Source organism: Euprymna scolopes, chromosome 45 (assembly GCF_053919585.1).
Source record: "Euprymna scolopes isolate OS-2025 chromosome 45, ASM5391958v1, whole genome shotgun sequence".
In the NCBI taxonomy this organism is placed as follows: Eukaryota; Metazoa; Mollusca; class Cephalopoda; order Sepiida; family Sepiolidae; genus Euprymna; species Euprymna scolopes.
The window spans coordinates 53,752,879-53,764,419 of record NC_136526.1 but is presented as its reverse complement, the minus strand read 5'-3'; the positions used below and the strand labels follow the sequence as shown (position 1 = coordinate 53,764,419).

Sequence of the window (11,541 nt, the reverse complement as noted above, 5' to 3'; positions counted from 1 at the left end):
TAAAATTTGATTTTTTTAGAAGAATATTCGCACACTTAACAATAATGTGGCTTTTCCCCAGTATAGGTTCTCATATGTTTCACTAAAATTTGATTTTTTTAGAAGAATATTCGCACACTTAACAATAATGTGGCTTTTCCCCAGTATAGGTTCTCATATGTTTCACTAAAATTTGATTTTTTTAGAAGAATATTCGCACACTTAACAATAATGTGGCTTTTCCCCAGTATAGGTTCTCATATGTTTCACTAAAATTTGATTTTTTTAGAAGAATATTCGCACACTTAACAATAATGTGGCTTTTCCCCAGTATAGGTTCTCATATGTTTCACTAAAATTTGATTTTTTAGAAGAATATTCACACACTTAACAATAATGTGGCTTTTCCCCAGTATAGGTTCTCATATGTTTCACTAAAATTTGATTTTTTTAGAAGAATATTCGCACACTTAACAATAATGTGGCTTTTCCCCAGTATGGGTTCTCATATGTTTCACTAAAATTTGATTTTTTTAGAAGAATATTCGCACACTTAACAATAATGTGGCTTTTCCCCAGTATGGGTTCTCATATGTTTCACTAAAATTTGATTTTTTAGAAGAATATTCGCACACTTAACAATAATGTGGCTTTTCCCCAGTATGGGTTCTCATATGTTTCACTAAAATTTGATTTTTTTAGAAGAATATTCACACACTTAACAATAATGTGGCTTTTCCCCAGTATAGGTTCTCATATGTTTCACTAAAATTTGATTTTTTTAGAAGAATATTCGCACACTTAACAATAATGTGGCTTTTCCCCAGTATGGGTTCTCATATGTTTCACTTAAATTTGATTTTTTTAGAAGAATATTCGCACACTTAACAATAATGTGGCTTTTCCCCAGTATGGGTTCTCATATGTTTCACTAAAATTTGATTTTTTTAGAAGAATATTCGCACACTTAACAATAATGTGGCTTTTCCCCAGTATGGGTTCTCATATGTTTCACTAAAATTTGATTTTTTTAGAAGAATATTCACACACTTAACAATAATGTGGCTTTTCCCCAGTATGGGTTCTCATATGTTTCACTAAAATTTGATTTTTTAGAAGAATATTCACACACTTAACAATAATGTGGCTTTTCCCCAGTATAGGTTCTCATATGTTTCACTAAAATTTGATTTTTTAGAAGAATATTCACACACTTAACAATAATGTGGCTTTTCCCCAGTATGGGTTCTCATATGTTTCACTAAAATTTGATTTTTTTAGAAGAATATTCGCACACTTAACAATAATGTGGCTTTTCCCCAGTATGGGTTCTCATATGTTTCACTAAAATTTGATTTTTTTAGAAGAATATTCGCACACTTAACAATAATGTGGCTTTTCCCCAGTATAGGTTCTCATATGTTTCACTAAAATTTGATTTTTTAGAAGAATATTCGCACACTTAACAATAATGTGGCTTTTCCCCAGTATGGGTTTTCATATGTTTCACTAAAATTTGATTTTTTTAGAAGAATATTCGCACACTTAACAATAATGTGGCTTTTCCCCAGTATGGGTTCTCATATGTTTCACTAAAATTTAATTTTTTAGAAGAATATTCACACACTTAACAATAATGTGGCTTTTCCCCAGTATAGGTTCTCATATGTTTCACTAAAATTTGATTTTTTAGAAGAATATTCGCACACTTCAGAATGTGGCTTTTCATTTTTTTTTTTCATTTTTCTTAAACTTTTTTTTCTAGGGGATGGGACATCCAACCAGATGTCTGACATTTACGCCTATTTTAGTGAGTCCAACCAAGAGATCTTTTCAGGATTCTAGCCGTCCCTTTCAGTGCAATCGTTTGTATTTCACTTGCACTTGGTTCACCGGGTATGCTTGCTATGTACTTTTTACCAGTATGGGTTCTCATATGTTTCACTAAAATTTGATTTTTTAGAAGAATATTCGCACACTTCACAATAATGTGGCTTTTCCCCAGTATGGGTTCTCATATGTTTCATTAAAATTTAATTTTTTAGAAGAATATTCGCACACTTCACAATAATGTGGCTTTTCCCCAGTATGGGTTCTCATATGTTTCACTAAAATTTGATTTTTTAGAAGAACATCTGCACACTTCACAATAATGTGGCTTTTCCCCAGTATGAAACAAGAGAAAATCATGATTAAAATGTGTATGTCTCGTGTAAATAGCTAATGGAGAATATTAAATATAGCCAATGCTCAGTGGTCGTTCTGTAGACCGACAGGTGATCAAAAAGTCAGACCAAGCGTACCAGAAAACGAAAGGAGACAAATTGACAACTGGGAAATTCAGAATGAAAAAACTTTAATGTTTAATATTTAAAATTAATAATTTAATTTAAAAATTTTTTTTTATAAATGTGAAATGCAAAATAATTAAAACTTATTTTTACTTATGTAGAATAAATAAAATTAATTTTGAGTTAAATTTTTAAGTAAAATGTATTTTAAATTTAAAATGAAAAATAATTTAGAAAACTTAATATTAGCAACTGAAACGGAAAATAAGCCCCCGCGAAAGTTCTCAGTACTCTTGGAAACTGTATAGCAATAAGCAATGTAACGTATTGGAAGTGATTTTTATGATGAAGATTTCGTGTGCAATGAAGAAATTACATTAGTTCAACTCGGTTTAATGCTGGCTGAAACTTTCAAGACAGTTAAATGGTTTGCCCAACGGCGTTCAATAGCGAATTCCTTCATGTGCGAAATATGCCAGTCACAATGCGCGCTGAACCGCTATTCGCAATCCTTTCATGGATGGAGATGGGCATGGAGAAGTGACGGATTTCGTCGCACAGTAAGGAAAAACTCGTTTCTGAGAAAAGCAAGTTTTCCTTAAGAACGATTGATTATAATCTATATGTGGAATAAAGATTTCCCACAGTTCGCACTGTAAAAATAAAGGAATACAAAAAATTATTTTCTTTTCAGCAAAATTTTCCGGTTGTTTATATGTAATTACCTAATAAAAGGAGAATCATTTTTCATTTGGGTTGCAAAGCTCTTAGTATTTTTTTTTATTATGAGAGAAAACTATCATTCAAAATTCGCTTTAAGAAAAAAAAAAAAAAAAGCATAAGAATATATTTAGAAAATATCAAAAAATGTTTACAATGAAATAAAAGTTTTATCAATAAACTGAGAAACATTCTTGAAATTGAAAATTTTAAAGATTTTATTTTACAAAATATACTTTTACGTTGATGGGTTTGTGGGAACATGAGAATTAGCAGAGAACCGGGTGTTAACGCATCCACCATGAGAGACAAAATGAAAAATCGTCTTTTGCACATGGCTCCACACATCGCTTCCGCTTGGGAAGAAAAAAATAAGATAACCACAAAATAGTTATCGACCAATGGCAGAGCTCCGCCCCTAAAATAAACACCTCAAATATCACAGTAACTGGGAGCCGGTTTGCCACTATAAAACGAGGGATTTTAGGGAACCAGAGGAGAGAGGAGAAAAAAGACGAAGACGCCGGGCTGCTAGCTGCTGATGAAAGAAGTCACCCGCTTTCCAGTTACAAGCCAGGACACGCATCACTGACAGCAGGATGACCGGCCTACCCTAACCATCTCCATCGTCCAAAAGATAAGTTACGTTTACGAACATACATTCCTTGTCAATTAATACATATCTGCAAACATTCTACAAACATTTCACCGTAATACAAACTGTCAAATATCTTACCTTTCGAGTTTGTTTCAGAAGCAAAACGGGCATTGATGAAATTTGTATTGAATTTTAAGGTAGGACTTTGTTGTACTTGGTCTTATTTTTGCCCGACTGTCTTGGAGTTAATACATGCAAGATTTGTAATCATTGTTTTGGGGCTGAATTTCCCCTGTAGATTCTCAATTTTCAAGAAATTTGATTTTTGAGAACCAGAATACACCCATTTTTCACAAGAAATTTATTTTTTTCCAGTGTGAATTTGCATATGTATCACTAACGTTGACTTTTGAATACAGGAATATCCACACACTTCACAAGAATGTGGCTTCAGTCAAAGTTCTTAGAAATCAAGGGGCCCACAACCTGGGGCTAACACTTGAACTCTATATGAGATAGATATTCGAATGTTCCTTTAAAGTTCTTTATCTCTCAAAAAAAATGGTTTCGAAATAAATTGAGAACATAAATTTCCTCTCCCCAATTAACCATTTTCATGCGTTGTAGTATAACTTTTATTTTGGTCTCTTGGTCTTACTGGATTCCAGGACAAGAAGTTTTCATATGTCTGACTAAATTTGATTTTGAAGAACAAGAATGTAGTTTTTCCTCCAGTGCGAGTTCTTATGTGTCGCTAGCCTTGTTTTTTTGAGAACAAAAATATCCACACACTTGACAAGAATATGGCTTTTCACTTTGTTTTCTTTTACTTCAGTCGAAGTTCTCAGAAATCAAGAAGCCCACAACCTGGGGCTAACACTTGAATTCTATATGAGATACATATTCGAATGTTCCATTAAAGTTCTTTATTTCTCAAACACCGAGTTAGTAAAGAAATTGAGAACATAATTTTCCTCTCCCCAATTAACCATTTTTATACGTTGTAGTATATCTTTCATGTTGGTCTCTTGGTCTTACTGGATTCCAGATCAAGAATTTATCTAGTCTGGTGGAGTATCCAGCTTCATGCTATTACAGGGTGAACAGAAAGTCCTTGGACCATTTTTAGTTTTAAAATTAAATATTGTTAAAATCACTTTTTCTCTTTTCAAATAAAGTGAGTATTTAGTCTAACTATTGATATAATTATTTTCAACAAAAATATTAAAATAATTTTGTTTAAACTTTCAGAAAAATGAGCAAACGAGAGGCCATAATTCAGCTTCATTGCGCGGGAAGGACAAACTCAGATTATTAAGCTCTTGAAAGTGGCTAAATCCACCGTGTACCATGTTGTGAACAGATTTAAGGAACTTGGTACATCTGAAGACCGTCCTAGGAGTGGAAGACCTCGCACTGCTCGAACAAAGAAGGTGATTAAAGCTGTCTGAGAGAGGGTAAGGAGTAACCCGAAGATATCTGCAAGACAAATGGCTAAAGACATGAATGTGAGCGTGACCTCGATGAGAACCATCGTAAAAAACGATCTCCAGTTGTCCCCCTACAAGATGAGAAAGAGACAGTACCTCACACCTGCCCAAAAGCACAAGAGACTTGAAAGAGCAAAGCTTCTTCTTGGAGAACTGAAGGCTGGCACGGCAAAGCGAGAGATCGTTTTTTCTGATGAAAAACTCTTCACAATTGAAGAGACTGTTAACAATCAGAACGACAGAGTTTACGCAAAATCTTCAGCAGACATTGATGACTCCGTGAGAATAGTTTTCCGCCGACAAAAGCCGTCTTCCCTCATGGTGTGGGCTGCAGTCTCCAAATCTTGGAAGTCGCCTCTGATTTTCGTGGAGCAGGGGGTTAAGATCAACACAGATCGCTACATTAACGATATTTTGGTTCCAGCATTTGAAGAGATGAAGAAACACTTCAAAGATCAGCCTTTCACCTTCCAACAAGATGGAGCACCATCCCACACCTCCAGAAAAACTCAGGACTGGTGCCAATGTTATTTTCCAAGATTCTGGAGTAAGGAGATGTGGCCTCCCGCATCGCCTGATTTGAATCCCATGGATTTTTCGGTGTGGTCTTTGTTGGAGGCAAACGTCTGTTCTGTTGCTCATCCAAGTGTTGACGCTTTGAAGACATCTCTTCTGAGTAAATGGGCTAAAATACTTCAGGAAACGATGCGTGCCTCAGTTGGTAACTTCAGACAGAGAATTGAACGTCTAATCGAAAGGAAGGGACATCACATTGAAAATAAATAATTTGAATTTATTCTTGGTTTCCTAACTTATAATTTTCATTCATGTCTAATTTATATTTTTGTAATTTTCTATTAATAAACCACTTTAGAATTGGTTCAAGGACTTTCTGTTCACCCTGTACTTGAGGTAACATCACTTGAAGGTGCACCATTCCTCGTAAAAGCTAATTAGAGTTAGCAACAGTGTGAGTTCTCATGTGTCTAACGTTGACTTTTCAGAACAAGTGCAGACCTTTACAGCCTCAGACAGGAAGCAGAGGAGGGCTATGGCAGTCAAGATGCCCGAGAAAATTGAGGAGACACCAAATTTTCTTAACCTCCTCTGGACCTCAGATGAAGCCCACTTCCATCTTGATGGAAAGGCGAACTGCAAGACATGTCTTCTGGAGGCCTCCAGACCCAATAAAGTAGCCACAAAGCCCCTGCACTCTCCTAAGTGCACGGTGTGGGCTGCAATCTCGGCCAGAGGCATCATCGGACCAATCTTCATCGAAGAATCTAGCGCAGCAGTGACAGTCACCAAGGAGCGGTATGTTGACGTCCTCAAAACCTTCAAGAGTGAGCTTCAGACCATCTACCCGTCGCTCATGAGCAAGTTCTGGTTCCAGCAGGACAGAGCAAGTTCTCACACCTCAAACCTGTCCAGAGATTGGCTGAAAGAGAACTTCGGAAGCCGAGTGATCAGTCTCAAGACTGATTTTGAGTGGATACCCAATAGCCCGAACCTAAGCCCCATTTTTTTTTCTTTGGGGCTATCTTAAGGACAGAGTCTACGCAGGGAACCTAAGCCCCATTTTTTTTTCTTTGGGGCTATCTTAAGGACAGAGTCTACGTAGGGAAACCCAGAACCATCACGGAACTCAAGGAAGCCATCAGGGAGAAGATGAGAGCCATTACCAATTCAGTCTGTAAGAACATCATGGACAACTTCGTGCTGCGCCTCAAGAAATGCACGGAGCTAAATGGAGGTCATCTAGAACAGGGGTCGGCAACCTACGGCACGCGTGCCACAGGTGGCACGCCAAGCAATTCTAATGGCACGCCGAGCCTCCAAATCTTTTAAACTTCATACAGCCAAAAGGAAACAGTTCTCCTTGGAATTATGAGGATATCTGCGATCTCTTGCGTACTCTTGCCACCTAAGTGCATGCCCACAACAAGAAAACGCGTTTTATTTTTGTCCGTGCGAACCGTAGGCGTTAGATGCTCCATGCTCGTTCAAAGTATGTTCTGTCAGATACTATAATTTTGAAATGCGTTTTGAATTGAGTCTGGTGACTCAGTCTCACCGACCCAGATGAAATACAACGTAGCGTGAGAGAGTTGCAAATGTAAAATTTAGTCAAAAATCATAATAAAAAAATCTAATAAATATATAAAAAGTAACTTATCAGACGAAAATAAATGACCATTAAGTAAATGAATGATTCCTCTACAAAAATCAACAATAAAAATAATCAAGAATTCATAAATTTGGAAATTAAAGCAATATTTTCAGAGATAGGTTGATAAAATCCGCCCAAAATTTCAACGAATCGCCGGAAGTTTTGTTTACATCAGCAGCAGCGCTGACATTTGAAATCTACGGATGCCTTGAAGTGTATATAAAATTTAACTTGAAATTATAAAAAGTGTATATGTAAACCAAAAAATCTTTTGACTATGATTATCTTAATTAAAATAAAACACTTACCAGTGATAATAACAACACGTGTAACATGGAGTTTATTTGTTTTTGTTTAAATTTATTTTAATATTTATACAAATAAAAAAACAATGCCGGAAAAAAAGTTAAGAAAAGTATATAAATTTTTATTTGTAATTATAAAACTTTTGTTTTTAGCTTTTTATTATTATTTAAGTTTTGTAATGAAACTAAGTATATGCTACCATATTCAAAATATGATAAACCTTATTAGGAAACAAATTATTTTTTGGTAGTCATTTTTTTTTCAATATCTGTCTGTCGTTCGTTTAGCAGAAAGAGAGAGAAAGAGTGAGAAATGATTATAATGTTCTGGAACAATATGTAAAACCCCTCCTTTTTTCACACTAAATGACACTATTTACCATCCCTTGTGAAGAGACGATGACTGGCAATGGGTCATTTTGGGGTTAAAGCTTACCAAAACAAAACAAACTTCCATTTTTGTTATCTCCCTATACTGTAACTCTCTAACTTACCACTTACCCTTTCTTTCACTAAGCTTGTCATAAATCTGTCATCAGCTCTAAGAGAGATTAAAAACACGTGGACTCTATTTGAAAAAAGGAGAATGTTTGTTGTGAGTACTTTAAGCTTTAAATAATGATTATAAATAGAAGGGATAACTTTCAGTTTATATTTTTTTTTTGTTTTTAAATATTTTTACATGGTTTTCTTTTTTTCGTAACATTTACTAAGTGTTCCGATACAGATAAAATAGCTATTTTAGCAGATCTTCGAAAGAGCAAATTTAATTTTAAGGGAAAGACTAAAGAAACTTTAATTTTTTTAGCATGATAAAAATAAAAAAATTACACAGCTCATAAATCTTTTTTAAAAAATAAAAGAATGTACATATTTTAAACTTTAGCGTTTATTTTCAAAATGAAGGGATAAAGGTTTAAAAAAAAACAACACATTATTTTATTCATTTTTTTATGATCTTTAAATAAAGATATAAATTAGAGTGTTCCGAGACGAATTTTTAATAGAAATTCATACTTTCATACTTTTAGACAGAGGGGGGGGTAAAAATAAATAAAAGAAGTATGAAAATGAATTTTTCAGAAAATAATTTTATTTCCATTCGAAAGAGCGTAGAATTTTACATAAAATCTGAAAAAATGAAAAGGATTTGATGAATAGAAAAAAAATTATCGATTTTTAAAATCATAGAAAATTTTCAAGAATTTACAAATTTACAAATTGAAATTGAAACTATTACGTGAAAACGCTCACGCGCAGTAAGGAAGCTTTGACTTTTTTGTGATATTTTTTACGATAAAATTAATTATATGAGATTTTATTTTAAAAAGTTTTACTTTTCTTTAAGAAAAATCTTTCCTAAACACAATGAGCTAAAAAAATTTTGAAAATTATTAGTTTTAAACATTTTATTTGCTGTTTGAAATTGAGGGGTGTTAAATTTAGGAAGGGTGCTAGAGTTACAGAATTGTTCAGTGGTCAGAATATGAATACAAGATAAGGTATAATTGCCTTTCAAATTCTTGAAATTGTACTTTTAATTTTCAAGCTCGTAACTGGGATTAGAAGAGATGAGCAATTTCGATCATCTTCATACTAAACAAAATGGTATGATTGGAGGAATACGTGGATGAAATATTTTTTTTAAATTGTGAATGCCACGCACGAATAGGATCCTAGCTCGAGCTAATCAAAACCTTTAGACTTTTTCTGGGACACCCTGTACATAATTTTTCTCCACAATTTTTATTAAAATGTATCCTGGTTCTCCCACAGCAAAGGCAAGAATAATTTGTTTGGTATTTTATATATATCATAATTGATGTTTACGTAATTAGGCCTATTTATATTTTCAGAATACCCCTGCTGTTAGATATGACTGAAAAGAAAAGAAAACTTGATCATCGCCCATTTCAAGACAATTGGACAATAGAATATGGATTTGTGGAACAAAAGGATCGTGCTGTTTGTGCTTTCTGTTGCGAAAGTGTTGTGTGTCGCACATCTAGTGTACAAAGGCACTTTCAAACCAAACATCAATCTAAGTTTAAAACTTCAGAAGAAAAAGGTGAAGCCATCAAAAAAGCTATTTCTGGTTTCAAAAAACAAACTGTTATTTTGAGCCAAGCTGTTGGAATGAAGAGTAAAGCTACTGAATGTAGTTACAAAATAGCCCAGTGTGTGGCTTTAAATGGTAAACCTTTTACAGATGGTGAATACATCAAAGAAGCTTTTTTGAGTGGTGCTGAAGTTTTGTTTCGTGATTTAAAAAATAAGGACATTATACTCTCTCGAATTAGAGAAATACCAGTCTCTGCAAGATCAGTTGAGAGGCGCATATCTGACTTGGCTGAAAATGTGACAACTAAGCAAACAACTGGATTAAAGCAATCCCTTGTATTTAGTGTCGCTCTTGATGAAAGCACCGATGTAAACGATGCGTCTCGCCTAGCAGTGGTTGCAAGATATCTCGAGAATAACCACATTTATGAGGAGTTGTGTTGTTTATTACCCCTTCATGATACAACCAAAGCAGAAGATATTTTGTGTGCATTTACTGGTTATTTTTCTAAACAAGACATTAACTTGAACAAATTATTCTGCGTAACAACCGATGGTGCTGCTGCAATGGTTGGCAAGAAGAAAGGATTTGTAAAACTTCTGGAAAATCATGTTGGACGCAAACTGTTAAGTTTTCATTGTATTATACATCAGGAGGGCTTATGTGCAAAGACCTCGTCTTTGGATTTGGTCTCTGTGATGAAAACTGTTGTTGAGATAATCAACTTTCTTATTTCTCGCTCTTCATTGGTTCACAGGCAATTCAAATCGCTTCTACAAGAAGTTGAGTGTGAATATGGAGATCTTCTGTTATACAACAATGTTCGCTGGCTTAGTCGAGGCAAAGTTTTAGCTAGATTTGTTTGTTGTCTTGAGGCTATTAAGATGTTTCTTGATGAAAAACAGAAACGATTCCCTCAGCTGAATGATGAAAGCTGGTTGTTGAAGTTGATGTTTATGACCGACATAAACACACATTTGAATGAGCTTAATTTGAAATCACAAGGACAGGGACAAACAGTCCTTGATCTTTTCAGCTATTGGAAAGCGTTTACAATGAAACTTGACATTTTTACCCGTGACATCAACATCAAAGCATTTAAGTACTTTCCAAATGTGAAAAATCATGCAAATCAATTCGAAGTGAACACAGATGAGCTTCAGGAGTACGTGAAAGCACTCAAAGCAGAATTCGAAAAACGAAGCCAGGACTTCTACATTCATGGATCCTTATTTTCATATCTGATTAAGCCCGACATGCTTGATTTGACAAATGCCCAACTGGAACTTTTTAGCTGGATGGACATTGATGATTTTGAAATGCAACAGATTGAATTTAGGTCTTCAGAAATATGGACATTAAAATTTGCTGAACTAAGAAAGTCTCTGGAAGATGAAAATTTTGAAAAGTCTGGTGCTATTCTGAACTGTTGGATCTCCCTCCCAAGCTCATTCATCTGTTTGAAGAAAATTGCTTTTGCTCTTCTCTCAGCTTTTGGTTCAACTTATTCTTGTGAGCAAATTTTCTCTCACATGAAAGCAGTGTTGTCTCCACGTCGAAGTCGTCTAACACCTGAACATTCAGAAAACTGTGTTAAGCTCAAAGTTACAAAGTATGTTCCCGACATTGAGGAATTGGCAAAGACCATGCAAGGACAAGGGTCCCATTAATAATAAAAACTTTTCAGAAACAGTTTTTTCACATTATTTATAAACTTTGACATTATTATATATTTTATGAAATAAATATAGAGAACAGGTATATTGACCTTGATCGTTATAAATAATAAATGTTGGCACGCTGAATAATTTGAAACCCTAAGTCGGCACACGCTAAACAAAAGGTTGCCGACCCCTGATCTAGAACATATGCTGTAGGACGGAGAGAAAAAAAGGTAAAAGACCTTCGTGTTTTCAGATAATGTTT

General features: G+C 34.5%; 1 protein-coding gene across 1 annotated transcript; it reads left to right on the top strand.

Moving 5' to 3' along the window:
• Positions 1 to 7,833: 7,833 nt before the first annotated feature.
• On the top strand, positions 7,834 to 11,285 carry LOC145269193 (general transcription factor II-I repeat domain-containing protein 2-like). The gene is made up of 2 exons (XM_080124808.1): positions 7,834 to 8,148; positions 9,410 to 11,285. Exon 2 carries the CDS (start codon positions 9,429 to 9,431, stop codon positions 11,283 to 11,285), a length of 1,857 nt encoding a protein of 618 aa, XP_079980934.1. The 5' UTR covers positions 7,834 to 8,148; positions 9,410 to 9,428.
• The last annotated feature ends 256 nt before the right edge of the window (positions 11,286 to 11,541 follow it).

What these genes read in the sequence shown, in the direction of transcription:
- LOC145269193 (XM_080124808.1), top strand. Translation starts at nt 9,429, where the DNA reads ATGACTGAAAAGAAAAGAAAACTTGATCATCGCCCATTTCAAGACAAT.